This window comes from Arachis duranensis, chromosome 6 (genome assembly GCF_000817695.3).
Source record: "Arachis duranensis cultivar V14167 chromosome 6, aradu.V14167.gnm2.J7QH, whole genome shotgun sequence".
NCBI classification, from domain to species: domain Eukaryota; kingdom Viridiplantae; phylum Streptophyta; class Magnoliopsida; order Fabales; family Fabaceae; genus Arachis; species Arachis duranensis.
Genome location: NC_029777.3, coordinates 18,777,512 through 18,794,194, shown reverse-complemented (window position 1 = coordinate 18,794,194; position 16,683 = coordinate 18,777,512). Strand labels below are relative to the sequence as shown.

At 32.4% G+C, this 16,683-nt stretch overlaps 1 protein-coding gene across 1 annotated transcript; it reads right to left on the bottom strand.

Moving 5' to 3' along the window:
* Positions 1 to 2,082: 2,082 nt before the first annotated feature.
* On the bottom strand, positions 2,083 to 6,165 carry LOC107493307 (ras-related protein RABE1a). Its single transcript, XM_052263210.1, has 9 exons — positions 5,992 to 6,165; positions 5,776 to 5,887; positions 5,247 to 5,319; positions 4,772 to 4,872; positions 3,738 to 3,803; positions 2,994 to 3,091; positions 2,820 to 2,882; positions 2,653 to 2,745; positions 2,083 to 2,474 (listed from the first exon to the last, which is right to left on the bottom strand). Exons 2-9 carry the CDS (start codon positions 5,846 to 5,848, stop codon positions 2,394 to 2,396), a joined length of 648 nt encoding a protein of 215 aa, XP_052119170.1. The 5' UTR covers positions 5,849 to 5,887; positions 5,992 to 6,165; the 3' UTR covers positions 2,083 to 2,393.
* Between the last annotated feature and the right edge of the window lie 10,518 nt (positions 6,166 to 16,683).

Here is a 16,683-nt window from a genome sequence, read left to right as displayed (position 1 = left end):
AACCATAAGAGATCGGAGGAGGTTGTTGCCATGAAGTTTTCCTATAAGCATGTGGCTCCTCCATAACTTGATTTTCATTCCCATAATGTGATCCCTCATTGAAGGTTTCATTCTCTACAACATAATTGTAACCGAACTTATAGTCAAAGGGATGAGAATTCATAGTAAAAAGGGAAACAAAAACAAAAACGGTTAAGAAACAAAAAAAAAACAAACTTCTAAAACTAGCAAAAACAAACAAACAATCCAAAAGTAAATTATTCACAATATTCACATATGAACAATAACCAATAACAAGCACACATTGCAATTCTCCGGCAACGGCGCTAAAAACTTGATGATAAGAATTTTATGCCGGTCTAGAATTCCTCAATAAAAAGAATCTCTTCGTTGCAAGCATAGTCTAGACCAACAATGGATTCTCCATCAAAGTTTAGTTTGGTTGTCACAAGTTCAACCCAATAAAAATAACCGAGAGTATTACTCTTGGGTCGTTCTCCCTAGGAATTACAATCGAGTGTTCAATTATTGTTATAAGATTCACGGGGTGGGTTGATAAAAAGGCAAGAATTTAAATGACAATAAAATAGAGGAAACAACTAAAGATAACAATTACTAAAGAGACATTCATGGCAAGGATTGAGAATCAAAGTTTTCTATCCTAGTCCTTAATCATAGCACAATAATTACCAAGAGTTAAGCATATTACGTTATCTTCGCATCGGAAGAAAGTCAAATATGCCTAGTTAACCCCAATCCATAAGTAATGTTAATGGAAACAAGATTGAATAACAACTCTAGATCACCAACCCAAGTTAGGTATTAATGACTCAAGATAGCCTAATTTCTCATCCATGCCAAGAATTCTCAAAATCTACTCTAAAACTAAGTCAAACTTTTTATCAAACACTTAGTGTGTATAAAAAGAAAAGCATATTAAATTACAAGATCAATAAAATCTAAGATTACCATATGCAAGAAAATAGTAACACTAACTCAAACAAACATCAAAGAAACATAAAACATCAAATTGCATTAAAAGAAATTAAAAGCAACAATAGTTCATAACATATAAAAGTGACATAAAAGGAAAATTAACAATGTAAACTAAAAAAACAAAGGTGTAGGAACAAGAAATTGTAAAGAAAACTAATTGAAAATAAGAATTAAACCCTAAATTTAAGAGAGATTAACCTAAATCTATCCTAATTCTAGAGAGAAGATGGAGTTTTTCTCTCTAGAAAACTACCCTAAAACATGTTTCTAAGCTGCCCTAATTGCTTCTCCCTTGTTCCTTCTTGAATTTGACCTCAAATACTTCAGAATTGAGTTGGATTTGGGCCTCAATGAGCTCAGAAATTGCCCCCAACGTGTTTCTTTAAGTTGGTCACGTGTTGTTTGTCACGCGTACGCATCACTTGATGAAAACTTTGACCCACACATACGCGGAACTGGGCAGATTTCCAAATTTCATTTCTTCATAAATTCTCCACTTTTACATACTTTTTCTTCATTCCTTCAACCCAAGCTTTGCCTTCTAAACCTGAAATCACTTCATCAAACACATCAAGGCATCGAATAGAATTAAAGTGAATTAAATTTAGCAAAGTAAAGGTTTAAAAAACATGTTTTCACTCTTAATCACAAATTATGAGAAATTCACAAAATCATGCTATTTCATTGAATAAATGTAAGATAAGTTAAGAAAATCTACTGAATTCAACACAAGATAAACTCTAAAATTGGAATTTATCAATCATATTCTATTTTATTTGTTTGAATCATTTTCCTATTTTTCTCCTAGCTAACTTCTTTTACATATATGTTCTCTAATTAGAATAAATCAATAGTGGCATGCATTAGAGAAATGCATTTTCTATTGAGTCTTCGGTTTCGTGATTGTTCACGGTGTAGAACTTTTGTACTTAAGGGTGCAAATACATACAAGTGCTTCAGAAGCTAGATCCTTTTGATTAATTTTGCAATCACTCCATGGAAAATAGATGTTGATCGGGCCATGCTTACTGTTGAATGCACAAAGTTTTTTATGTCATGTTATACTTGTACAAAAGCTTTAGACTATTTAAACAAAGCTGGTGCAACCTACAATATCCAAGCTTCTCTCAAGCGTAATGCCTAGAAGAAAGTTCCAAGTACAAAAGGTAGACTTCATATAGATGTTAGATGGCATCGATGTGTATTTGGAGCTCCTCAGAAAAGAAAGAATTTAAGCAGCAACAGATTCACATAATTAATTTCCCAAACCCAACATAGGGAAGATCTACCATTCACACCAATGAGTAGTTAATTCTAAAATAATAATACAAGCACTAATGACTTAGTCATTGACAAAATTAAATTTCCAAGTCTAATTTGTGCCTCTGAGCTCTCCGTTAACCACAGCAAGCAGATTTTTGGGCGGCCTGAGCAGCCCCTGATCCTTGATCTGCTTGGTTAATCTTGATTGTCTGGGGCTGCATAGATCAAAATGAAAATTTATGAGGAAAAATGAAGAGATGTGTTTAATAACAAGACTAAATGCAACCATGAAGTCTCCTATTTAATCAAATAGATGAGAATAAGACCGATTTGATTTGAGAATGGTCACAAGGTAACCCACAATAACTAGCAAAAAAAAGTTCAAAACAAAACCTCAGATTTTGAGTCCGTATCTGCAAGTCTTTGTTTGATATCCCGAGCTATCGAAAAGAAAACCTCCTCCACATTCAAATTAGTTTTTGCACTCTGTACAAGCATACTCTTAGTGTTACTAGATCAAGGATAATGGAAATTCAATTAGAGTAGTGAGTGCCACTTACAGTCTCAAAGAACTTGATGCCATATTCATCTGCAAGAGCTTGACCCTTAGAAGTAGGCACAGCCTAAGAAAAATATTATTGGGCATCATGAAAAGCCAGAAATCCATATATAGAAAGGGGTGCATGCACACCCAAAAAATGGCAAGGGTAGAGTGACAGCAAGCAAGGACATACCCGTTTGCTTTCATCCATATCAGCCTTGTTACCCACCAGTATCTTGTTCACATTGTCAGAAGCGTGCTGCTCAATGTTACGAATCCAATTCCTGATATCTGGACACAAGATGAAATGAGTCTAACTATCACAAAAAAAGAACTTAAAACCCATTGCAAGTTGTCAAGTTGAAGAATTGGGTTAAGTGAAAACAATAGGGCATTCCACTAAGGCATAAAAAGACCTTGAAAGTATGGGAATTTTTTTGTGTGTGCACGTGTAAGGGGAGGAGGGGGTATTAGTGCTCCTGAACTCTCCAATCACAATGACTACCTTGGGCCTTTTGTGGTGCAGTTCTCCCAGCCAGACTTTGTATCTATAGGTATCAAAACCTTCAACCATATCTATCAGCTCTCAGCCAATCAAGCAGCAGAGATGGTGATGCCAGCATTGTGATGTTCACCAAGACTAGTCAAGGGGCTAGTGCATGGCCAGCTCACAAGGCTATTGGGGATGCATTGCATGCCATATTGTTGGGATCCAATTGCATTGCAAGAGATTTGAGTTTTGCATCAGAAGCATGGGATTCAGCTAAGTTTAAATGGCTTAAGGCTCTCCAATCACAACAACTAGCATTTATAGTGTGATTCTCTCGAGGTTTGGATAAAAAACACACATACTTGAGGAGATGTAGTACGTGGGGTAAATAACAAAATATGCATGACAGTTAACTTAAAACTAAAAGCCTAGAGTCAGGAAAATTACTGTTAAAAGATGACTCATCTGTGACATCATACACAAGCAGAATACCCATAGCTCCACGATAATAGGCTGTAAAAGAAGGATAAATACTCGTGAGAGAAGCTTAACAATTTACATGTTTGAAATGGTAACAGAATTTGTAAACCTGAAAGATAAAGCAATATCATACAATATACTAGTATATTCATAGTTTTTTTAAAAGAAAAAAAATTATAGGAGTTTATCTTGAATCTTGATTAAACATGCAAGACAAACAGTGGGGACAATGACGATTGACACCTATATATATTAACGCCCATAACTTTCCAAGGACATTGCTGGAAACAATCTGGAAACCACGGTCTAATAAAAAGCGCTTCATCCAAATGAAACCAGCAATTTCGGAAAGAACCTAAGACCACCAAATCATGTCTATTGAATATTGATCATCATTTAACATACACTTAAATAGAATGACAACATTTAAATTTCTGCAACTGAACCAGGTCAAAAGCTGACTAGCTTTTTGAAATGATTAAGCAAACTTGAGAAGACTGGGAAATCTATCGTACTCGTCAGTCATCAGTAATATCAATATCCAAGATAATACAATTCCTCTAGACATCTGGCTTATTCTGTCACCTATCTGTTTTACATTTCTCCCATCCCCCACACAGAAGGTAGCTTCTCAGAAGAAGCGTCTCATGTCTTTAATAAATTGTGTTTTGACTCTTTGCGAATTCCAAAAGTAAAGGGCTATAAGCCTCTAAATAATTAACAATATCACAAGGGTTTAGGCAGAAAATTGATAACAAATGTTGTTCAGGACATGAAAAAAAATCAAATATACAACTCAGATTTACTGTCCAGTTTGGAAGAACAAAACAGACAAAAATGTAGGCACATACATTATTTAATAGCAACATCATGGAAACTAACAAGTAAACATTATATATAGAAAATTTTAAGACTGATAAAGTTTGCACTAAACAATCTAAACTTCTAGATCTAGTTATGCTAATGAAACAAAAAGAAAACTGTGAATTTGATATACTAACCAGTTGTAATAGTTCTAAATCGCTCTTGACCAGCTGTATCCCATATTTGCAATTTGATTCGCTTGCCATCAAGCTCTATAGTCCTTATTTTGAAATCAATGCTAAAGAAAAATAACCAGTGCTAGTAAGATCAGAGTCATCTAAGCATTACAGGCTCTTAAATTAGGAACTTGGACCATACATTTTTAGTTAGCAACTTCAGTTGGATATGTTAGAACTTAAATGATAGTTAGGCCGGTTGGAATTTCCCGTCTTTGTTAGCTCAATAACCTGAGTTCTGAGAGCTATATATAGTCACTAATTAGAGCATTCATCATCAATAAGATATAATAAACTAACAGAATCACCCACCAGCCTAACTACCATCTAACAAACAGGATGCCACAGAACTTAGTAGCTGTTACTAAATCTAAAAATATATAGAGACCAAAAAGAGCAGGTGAAAAGTAAATGGGATGAAGCAAGAAAAACCTACCCAATGGTAGTGATAAAACTAGTTGTAAAAGACCCATCCGAGAAACGCAATAGAAGGCAACTTTTACCAACACCTGCCAATGTGAATATGAAATGAGACTCAAGTACACCGTACAACATGAATCCCCAAACATGAATAAAAAACAAATTATACATGAATCTCCAATAGCATCACCAATGTTAAATACCATTGCCAATCTAGCAAAGCCTAAACACAACCATATTGTGCAACTACCAGTTAGTTCAATTTCAATTCCTAACAGATACTGCATCCATTAATCACTGAAGCTAAATAAGAGCACGAATAAAATTAGAGAGTACAGTCGTGATTCAATTTACAAAGCTCCAAGTCTTGCAAGGGTTACATACTAGCATACAAAATGCGTGGCAAGCCAGAAGCAATAAGAAAAACCCTAAGATCTTCGCATTCCCTTTCACCAAATAAGTAGAGAAAATGAAAAATCAGAAAACATAGCTAATGGCGCAGCAAATATACAAATCAACAGGTGAAATCGGCATAGAAATCTTACCGCTGTCGCCGATGAGGAGAAGCTTTATTAGGTAATCGTAATCGGCGCGAGCTCTAGCCGGTGGAGCAGCCATAGAAACCGAACAACACCGATGCTTCTCTTTGAGCTACGCCTGAACAGAATTAAACCCGCTTTAATTAATTAATCGCAATTTATAACATAAATAAGATAAAAAAAAAGGAAGTGAATTAAAAAGAGGGGGGAAAATGGAAATACCGAAAGTAAGCACGAAGGTTGAGTCTGAGATCTAAAATGGGCAAGAGAGAGAGAGAGAGAGAGAGAGGATGAGGAGGGAAAGCGTGTAGGGGTGTGTGTATGTGTGTGTTAGCGTGTACTTTCGTTAGCAGTTGTCGGGAGCGTTGAATTGGAAGAAATTAAGAAAAGAAAAGGCTAAACGGCACACTGTCACTGGGACTCAACTCAATTATTAGCCCTTTGATTCCTCCATCTCAATTTGTCGTTATTCACATTGAGTCCATCATCTATCATAACTGAAAACTGATAGATGCACCTAATTAACTAATCTATTTATTTGGGTAAATCACTGGTATATACCAAGGGGTGGAAAAATTTATATGAATCACCCAAATTAAAAATTGATTCACAAATTAATCAAGAGACATTTTTATGTAGTTCGAAACATCTTAATTTAAATTTTATCTCTATGTAATTCGAATCACACTAATTCAAATTAAACACATACATACATCCACTAATTTGAATCAATCTGATTCAAATTACACACATGCTGCACATAATAATTCGAATTAACCAAATTTAAATTACTCATAATTTACTCATGAATATTTTTTAATAAATTTTTTTAATAAATTTATTTAAATTATACTACAAAAAATATTTTATTCTATACAAAATAATTTTAAAAAATGACTTAAAAGATGTTAGGAATACTATAAAAATTTATAATATTCTAGTAATTTAGGTAAATACATGATAAAAATATATTTTCTTTAATTTCTAAATTATTATTGACTACGTAGAGTATTTCTTTAATGTCTTAAATCATTAGGACATTACAAATTTTTATAGTATTCCTAACATCTTTTAAGCCATTTTTTAATTATTTTGTATAGAATAAAATTTTTTTGTGGTATAATTTAAATAAATTTATTAAAAAATATTCATGAGCTATTAAAAATGGGCAAAAGAGTATTGTATGAAATTCAAATTGATAGCTTATTAATATTTTAAAAAAGTCTCGTAATTAAATATCTTGTTAGCTTTTTTTTAAAGCGTGAATTAAAATATATATTTTTTATTTTTAAATTATTAATTTTTTAATAAAAGAATAGGCAAAATTAACTCATGAGTAATTTGAATTACATTGTGCACGTGTGTAATTCGAATTACCTGATTCGAATTACTGTGAGTGTAATTCGAATCAAGTTGATTCGAATTAGTGGGTGTGTGCCTGTGTAGTTCGAATCAGGGTGATTCAAATTACATGGAGATGAAATTCAAATTAACCTAATTCAAATTATATAGATATGTGTCTCCGGTTGATTCATGAACCATTTTTTGTATTTGGCTGATTTGTGTAATTTTGAGCTCTCATTGGCTTATTTCAGTGATTTGCCCTATTTATTTCGTGTTAAAACTTAAAATGTATTAATTCCAAAAGAAATTATATAATTGTTCGTTTTAAATATTTATTAATTTTTTAATAATATATTTAGTTTAATTGTGATATTAGCCTATTAGGTAAATATTAAATACACATTTTAATATTTAAAATAATTTTATCCACAATATCTTGTTAAGTTTAACTACGATTTATTTATTGCTTCTTTGGATGGACCACTTAAAGAGTGTAACTTTGTTTTTCAAGATTGAGTTGCGATCGGGTTAACATCAAATTTGGGTGAAGGATCAGATGTATCTAAAACTACCTTTAAAATTAGGTATGGTCACTATAAGTATATAGTAATGTCATTTGGACTAACTAATACTCATGCAATATTCATGGATTATATTAATCGCATTTTTCGTCTGTATCTAAACTGATTCGTGGTAGTTTTCATAGATGATATCCTTATTTATTCCAAGACGGAAGTAGAACATAAAGAACATCTGAAAATTGTGTTGCAAATATTAAAAGCACGAAAGTTGTATGACCGAAATGGCATTCTTAGGACACATGATAACGCAAGGAGGAATATCAGTGGATCGTTGGAAGATTAAAGCTATAGTACAATGGGAACAAGCTATGGCTGTCACGAAAATTCAGAGTTTTCTAAGATTGGCAGGGTACTACTAACGATTCATTAGAGGATTTTAACAAAGAGCCTTACTTTTGATGTGCCTCATGCGAAAAGAAGTTCCATTTGTGTGGACAATTGAGTGCAAAAGGAATTTTGAAACCCTGAAGGAGAAATTGACAACAGTACCAATATTAACACTACTGGATCAACAGGAACTTTTCGAGATATACTGTGATACTTCCTACAAAGGATTAGAATGTGTGTTAATGCAAAACAGGAATGTGGTGGCTTACGCTTCAAGACAGCTAAGACCCCACGAAAGAAATTATCCGACGCAAGATTTGAAATTAACCGCAATAGTTTTTGCTCTCAAAATATGGAGGCATTACCTATACGGTGCTCAGTTTGAGACTTTTATGATCACAAGAGTTTAAAGTATATCTTTGATCAGAAGAATTTTAATATGAGACAGTAAAATTGGATAAAGTTTCTAAAAGATTATGATTTTAAGCTGAGTTATCATCCAGGAAAGGAAAATGTGGCTGCAAATATCCTAAGCTAAAAAAGTTTAAGTGTTTTCTAGATGATGATAAAGGAAGAGGAGTTGATAGCAGCATTTGAGGGATTAAAATTGGGAATAAGGGAGACATCACATGGAGTTTTTATGGCGCAATTACACATATCTTCTGATTTTAAGACTGTTATTCAACAAGCACAAATCCAGAATTTGGAGAAGTTAACTCTTTTGGTTTGGAGATGTCAACTCTTTTGGCACGAATAAAGATAGACAAAACAGAAGACCTAAGACAGGACAAAGATGGGTTGTGGAGATACAAGAATAGAATTTATGTGCCCAATCAGGTGAGTTTGGAAAAGAAATCCTAATGAAAGCTGTGGCTGCCTTCGTTTCAAAGTGCCTTACCTATCAGAAGATTAAGGTGGAATATCAGAAGCCGTCAGGACTCTTACAACCCCTAGAGATACCACAGTGAAAATGGGAGAAAATTACGATGGATTTTGTTACCGGATTATCGAGGACATCCACTGGACTTGATGCAATATGGATAATTGTGGACAGATTAACAAAATCAATGGATTTTCTCTCGATTCAAGTTGATTATACCTTGGAGAGACTCGCTCAATTTTTCTCATCCATTCCTCTGTTTATTTGATTTGTCTAATTAGAATAGTCAATTAATCATTATTGCTTAGTCCTTTAATCCTCATGGGAACGATAACTCACTTACCGTGATATTACTTGATACGATTTAGTGCACTTATTGATAGTTTGTGGTTTGTAAAAATTCTGCATCATGTATCATTCTCTTCTTCCTCAAAAAGATTCATCCTTTGAATCTGTGTCCATGTCAAAAGGAGAGAAATCAGAAACATTGAAAGTAGCTCAGACATTATACTCACCTGGTAGGTCAATCTTGTAGGTGTTATTATTGATCTTCTCAAGCACTTGGAATGGGTCATTGATGTGAGGATTTATACCGGTTCAAAATTTAACAAAATAATTTCGTTGTGAGCATAGCCCAAACCGACAATCGATCCTCAAATCAAAGTTTAATTTTTGGTTGTCACAAGTCCAACCCAATAAAGATAACCGAGAGTATTAGTCCCAAGTCGTTTTCCCTAAGAATCACAATTAAGTGCTCAATTATTGGTTATGAAGTTCAAGGAGTTGGGTTGATAAAGAAGCAAGAAATTAAAAAGGCAACAAAAATAAAGCAAGCAACTAAAGAAAGCAAGTAATAAAGAGAGACATTCATGGTAAGGATTGAGAATATAGGCTTTCTATCCTAGTCATTAATTATCATACAATGATTAACAAGAGCTAATCCTATTTAGTCATATCTAATATAGGAAGAAGGTATAATATTATCTTCACATTGAGAAAAAGTCAAATAAGACTAGTTAATCTCAATCCATAAGTCCTAATCAACTTACTAATTGAATTAGCAAGAGATTAGAGTCAATGGAACAATATTAATTACCAACTCTAGATCACCAACATAAATTGGGTATTACTGACTCAAGATTGCCTAATTTCTCTTTTTAAGCCAAGAATGCTCAAAAACTACTCTAAAATCCAACCAAACATTTTGTCAAACACTTGGAAGGCATAAAAGAAAAGCATGGTAAAATTGCAAGAAATATAAATTCTACAACTACCCAATGCAAGAAATTAACAATAGCAACTCAAATAAGCAAGAAAGGAACATAAAACATAAATTGCATTAAATGAAAATCAAAGTAACAAGAGTGCTCATAAACATAAGAGTGACATAAAAGGAAAATTAACAAAAGAACTAAGAAGAATAAAGATGTAAGAATAAGAAATTATAAAGAAAACTAGATGAGAACAAGAAATTTAACCAAAATCTAAGAGGAAAATTAACCTAAGAACCCTAATTCTAGAGAGAAGAAGGAGCTTCTCTCTCTAGAAAACTACCCTACATGCTTCCTAACCTCAACTAATTGCTCCTTCCTTGACCTATCTTGAATTATGCATGAAATAGCCTCAGAATTGAGTTGGATTTGGGCCTGGGAACCTCAGAAATTGCCCCCAGCGAATTCACTTTAATGAGGTCACGTGCCTCTTGTCACGCGCGCGCGTGGACGACGCCTGCGCATCGCTGGCAAATTTTCTCTTCACGCGTATGCGTGGCCATGAGTGTTCTTCTCACGCGGACGCGTGGATGATGCGTGCACGTGGCCTTCAATTCTCCAAATGCTTATTTCTTAATGAATTCTCCACTTTTCATGCTTTTCTCTTCACTTCTTTCGTCCAATACTTACCTTATGAATCTGAAATCACTCAACAAACATATCAAGGTATCGAATAGAATTAAGGTAAATTAAATTTAGCTAATTTAAGGCCTAAAAAGTATGTTTTCACACTTAAGTATAAATTTAAGGAGAATTACAAAATCATGTTATTTCATTGAATAAATATGGGATAAGTTGGTAAAATCCACCAAATTAAGCACAAGATAAACCACAAAATTGGGGTTCATCAGTTTTTTAGGTTTTTTTGGGTTTTCTAGGTTTTTTCTAGGGTTTTGTAGGGTTTTTAGAATTTTTTAGGGTTTTCTAGGATTGGCTAGGGTATTCTAGTGTTCTCTAGATTTTTCTAGAGTTTTTTAAGATTATCTAAGATTTTTTTACGATATTTTAGGATTTTTTTAGGGTTTTCTAGAGTTTCCTAGATATTTCTAGTGTTCTCTAGGATTTTCTAGAGTTATCTAGCATTTTCTAGAGTTTTTTAGGATTTTCTAGGATTTTTTTATGGTTCGCTAGAGTTTTCTAGAGTTTTTATAGTTTTCTAGGATTTTCTAGGGCTTTTTAAGGTTTTCTTAGGTTTTCTAGGGTTATCTAAGATTTTCTAGGGTTTTTAAGATTTTCAAGGGTTTTCTAGGGTTTTCTAGGGGTTTTTAGCATTTTCTAGAGTTTTCTAGGATTTTCAAGTGTTTTCTAGGATTTTTTTAGGAATTTCTAGAGTTTTCTAGGGTTTCTTAGGGTTTTCTTTGGTCTTTAGGGTTTTCTAGGGTTTTTTAGAGTTTTCTAGGATTTGCTAGGATTTTTTAGGATTTTCTAGAGTTTTTTGGCGAGGGTTTTAGAATTTTCTAGGATTTTCTAGGGTTTTTAGGACTTTTACGATTTTCTAGGATTTTCTAGACTTTTTTTATTTTCTAGGATTCTCTAAGATTTTTAGAATTTTTTAGAATTTTCTAGACGTTTTCTATGGTTTTCTAGTGTTTTCTAGGGTTTTCTAGGGGTTGCTAAGGTTTTTTAGCATTTTCTACGATTTTTAGGGGTTTTTTGGATTTTCTAGGGTATCAAGAGTTTGTTAGGATTTTCTAGAGTTTTGCAGGGTTTTCTAGAGTTTTTTTATAGTTTTCTAGGGTTTTCTAGAATTTTTATGGTTTTCTAGAATTTTTTAGGATTTTCTAGAGTTTCCTAGAGTTATCTAGAGTTTTCTAGGATTTTTAGGATTTTCTAAGATTTTCTAGGACTTGCTAGGATTTTATAGAGTTTTCTAGGGGTTTTTAGGGTTTTCTATGGTTTTTTTTATTTATCTAGGATTTTCTAGGGTTTTTTAAGATTTTCTAGGGTTTTCTAAGAATTTCTAGGGTTTTCTAGGATTTTTAGGATTTTTTAGGATTTCCTAGAGTTTTCTAGGGTTATCTAGAATTTTTTATGTTTTTCTAAGGTTTTTTAGAATTTTTTAGAGTTTTTTAGGGTTTTCTAGGATTTCTTAGAATTTTCTAGGATTTTCTAGGGTTTTTTAGGAGTTTTTAAGAGTTTCTAGGACTTTTTAGGATTTTCAAGGATTTTCTAATGTTATCTAGGGATTTTTAGGATTTTCTAAAGTTTCTAGGTTTTTCTAGGATTTTTAGAATTTTGTACGATTTTCTAGGGGTTTTTAGTGTTTTCTAGGATTTCCTATGGATTTTTAGGGGTTTTTAGAGTTTTTTAGGATTCTCTAAGATTTTCTAGGATTTTCTACAGTTTTCTAGGGTTTTTTTACGTTTTCTGGGGTTTTCTAGAGTTTTCTAGGATTTTTTAGGGTTTTTAAGGGTTTCCTAGGGTATTCTAGTGTTCTCTAGCATTTTTTAGAGTTTTCTTGGTTTTCTTAGGGTTTTCTAGGATTTTCAAGGATTTTTAGGATTATCTAGGGTTTTTTATGGTTTTCTAGGGTTTTTAGGGTTTTCTAGGGTTTCCTAGGGTTTTCTAGCAATCTCTAGGATTTTCTAGGGTTTTTTATGGTTTTCAATGGTTTTTTACGATTCGCTAGGATTTTCTAGAGTTTTTATAGTTTTTTAGGATTTTCTAAGGCTTTTTAGGATTTTCTAGGGTTATCTAGCATTTTCAAGAATTTTTAGAATTTTCTAGGGTTTTATAAGGGTTTTTAGGGTTTTCTTGGGTTTTGTAGGTTTTCCTGGGTTTTTTAGGGTTATCTAGGATTTTTTAAAATTTTCTAGAGTTTTCTAGGATTTCTTAGGGTTTTCTAGGGTTTATAGGATTTTCTAAGGGTTTTTAGGGTTTTCTAGGGGTTTTTTAGGATTTTCTAGGGTTCTTTTGTGTTTGCTAAGATTTTTTAGAGTTTTCTAAGGTTTTTTGGAGAAGTTTTTAGGATTTTTTTGAATTTTTTAAAGATTTTCAAGGGTTTTCTAGGGTTATTTCGGGTTTTCTAGGGTTTTTATGGTTTTTTAGAGTTTTCTAGAATTTTTACGATTTTCTAGAATTTTCTAGGGATTTTAGGATTTTCTAGGATTATCAAGGGTTTTCTAGGGTTTTTAGGATTCTCTAAGATTTTCTAGGCGTTTTCTAGGGTGTTCTAGTGTTTTCTAGGATTTTCTAGGGTTTGCTAGCGTTTTCCAAGGTTTTTAGGGTTTTTTAGGGTTTCTAGAATTTTTTAGGGTTTTCTAGGGTTTTATAGAATTTTTTTACAGTTTTCTAGGATTTTCTAAGGTTTTTAGTGTTTTTTAGAGTTTCTAGAGTTTTTACGGTTTTCTAGAATTTCTTAGTGTTTTCTAGGGTATACTAGGGTTTTTTAGGATTTTTTATGGTTTTCAAGAATTTTTAGGGGTTTTTAGGGTTTTTTAGGATTTTTTTTGGATTTGCTAGGATTTTTTAGAATTTTCAAGGGTTTTTAGGAGTTTTTACGGATTTTTAGGGTTTTTAGGATTTTTTAGGGTTTTCTATGATTTTCTAAGGTTATCTAGGTTTTTCTAGAATTTTTAGGGTTTTTTAGGATTTTTTTACAGTTTTCTGGGATTTTTTAGGGCTTTTTAGTGTTTTCTAGGATTTTCTAAAATTTTTTAACGTTTTCAAGTGTTTTTAGGGATTTTTAGGATTCTCGGAGATTTTCTAGAGTTCTTTAAGGATTTTTAGGGTTTTTTCGGATTTTCAAGTGTTTTTAGTGTTTTCTAGGGTTATCTAGAGTATTTTAGAATTTTTTAGGATTTTAAAGGGTTTTTTAAGGTTATTTCAGATTTTCAAGGGTTTTCTAGAGTTTTTAGGATTTTCTAGTGTTATTTAGGATTTTCTAGGGTTTTTATAATTTTCAAGGATTTCTAGGCCTTTTCTAGGGTTTTCTAGTATTTTCTAGGGTTTTCTAGGGTTTTTAGGGTTTGCTAAGGTTTTTTAGCTTTTTCTAGGATTTTTTGGAGTTTTTTGGATTTTTTAGGATTTCTCGGATTTTTTAAAATTTTCTAGGATTTTCTTGGATTTTTTGACAGTTTTCTAGAGTTTTCTAGAGTTTTTATGGTTTTCTAGGGTTTTCTAGGGTTTTTTAGAATTTTCTAGAATTTTCTAGGGTTATTTAGAGTTTTTTAGAGTTTTTAGTATTGTTTAGGGTTTTCTTGGGGTTTTTAGGGTTTTCTAGGGTTTTCTAGAGTATCTAGGGTTTTGTAGGGTTTTCTAGAGTATCTAGGGTTTTCTAGGATTTTTTAGGGTTTTTTACGGTTTTCTAGGGATTTCTAAGATTTTCTAGGATTTTTAGGGTTTTTTTAGGATTGTCTAGAGTTTTCTAGGGTTATCTAGGATTTTTTAGGCTTTTCTAAGGTTTTCTAGGATTTTTTTAGGATTTTCTAGGGTTTTGCAAAATTTCCTAGGATTTTCTAGGGTTTTCTAAGATTTTCTAGGGTTTCTAGGATTTTGTAGGGTTTTCTAGAATTTTTTAGTGTTTTCTAGAGTTTTCTATGGTTTTTTAGGATTCTCTAGGATTTTCTAATGTTCTATAGAATTTTCTATGGTTTTTTAGGATTTTTTAGGTTTTCTAGGATTTTCTTGGTTCTTCAAGGATTTTTAAGATTTTTTAGGGTTCTCTAAGGTTTTATAGGGTTTTCTAGTGTTTTACGGTATTTTAAGTTTTTCTAGAGTTTTCTAGGGTATTCTAGTATTCTCTGGCATTTTCTAGGATTTTCTAGGATTTTCTAGGATTTATTAGGATTTTCTATGGTTTTCTAGGGTTTTTTAGGACTATTTAGGTTTTTTTAGGATCTTTTAGGATTTTATAGGATTTTCTAAGATTTTCTAGTGTTCTCTAGGGTTTTCTAGGGTTTATTAGGGTTTTCTAGGATTTTCTACAATTTTTTACAGTTCGCTAGGGTTTTCTAGAGTTTTTATGGTTTTTTAGAATTTTCTAGGGCTTTTTAAGATGTTCTAGAGTTTTCTAGGGTTATCTAGTGTTTTCGAGGGTTTTTAGGATTTTCTAGGGGGTTTCTAGGGTTTTCTAGGAGATTTTAGAGTTTTCTAGGATTCTCTTCAGTTTTCCAGGTTTTTCTAGCGTTATCTAGGATTTTTAGGATTTTCTAGAGTTTTCTAGGGTTTCTTAGGATTTTCTAGGGTTTTTAGAGTTTTTTAGGATTTCCTAGGGTTTTCTTGCGTTTGCTTTGATTTTTTAGGTTTTTCTAGACTTTTTTGGAGGGCTTTTTAGGGTTTTCAAGGGTCTTTAAGAATTTTTTTAGGATTTTCTAAGATTCTCTAGGGTTATTTTGGCTTTTCTGGGGTTTTCTAGTTATTTTACGATTTTTAAGGGTTTGTTAGAGTTTTTATGATTTTCTAGGGTTATCTAGGATTTTCTAGGGTTTTTTGGATTCTCTAGGATTTTCTAGACATTTTCTAGGGTGTTCTGGTGTTTTCTAGAATTTTCTAAGGTTTTCTAGGATTTGCTAGGATTTTTAGGATTTTCCAGGATTTTTAGGATTTTTAGGGTTTTTCAGGGTTTCTAGGCTTTTTAAGGGTTTTCTAGGCTATCCTAAGGTTTTTTAGAGTTTTTTTAAAGTTTTCTAGAGATTTCTAAAGTTTTTAAAGTTTTCTACTATTTTCTTGGATTTTCTAGGGATTTTTAGGGTTTTCTTGGGTTTTCTAGGTTTTTTACGGTTTTTAGGATTTTCTAGGATTTTTTAGTATTTTCTAGGGTTTACTAGGTTTTAGGGTTTAAAGTTTGCTAGGATTTTTTAGGATTTTCAAGAGTTTTTAGGGATTTTTAGGGTTTTCAAGGGTTTTCTAGGATTTTTAGGGTTTTCTAGGATTTTCTAGGGTTATCTAGGGTTTTTTAGGGTTTTTTATGGTTTTCTAGGGTTTCCTAGGGGTTTTTAGGGGTTTCTAGGGTTTTCTAGGATTTGCTAGGGTTTTTTAGTATTTTCTAGGGTCTATTAGAGTTTAGGGGTTTAGGGTTTGCTAGGATTATTTAGGGTTTTCAAGAGTTTTTAGGGATTTTTAGGTTTTTTTAGGGTTTTCTATGATTTTTTAGGGTTTTCTAGGGTTATCTAGGATTTTCTAGGGGTTTTAGGGTTTCCTACGGGTTTTTAGGATTTTCTAGGGTTTTTACAATTTTCTAGGTTTTTTAAGATTTTCTAGGGTTTGCAAGGAATTTTTAGTGTTTTCATGGATTTTTTAGATTTTTCTATGTTTTCTACCATTTTTTAGGGTTTTCTAGAGTTTTTTTAAGTTTTCTAGAGTTTTTAAGGTTTTTTTAGAGTTTTCTAGGGTTTTTTAGGGTTTTCTAGGATTTTCTAGGTTTATCTAGGATTTTCTAGGGTTTTTAGAGTTTTCTAGGATTTTTAGGATTTTCTTTGGATTTTAGGATTTTCTAGTGTTTTCTAGTGTTTTCTTGCATTATCTTGGGTTTGCTAGGGTTTTTAGAGTTTTTTAGGGTTTTCTACGATTT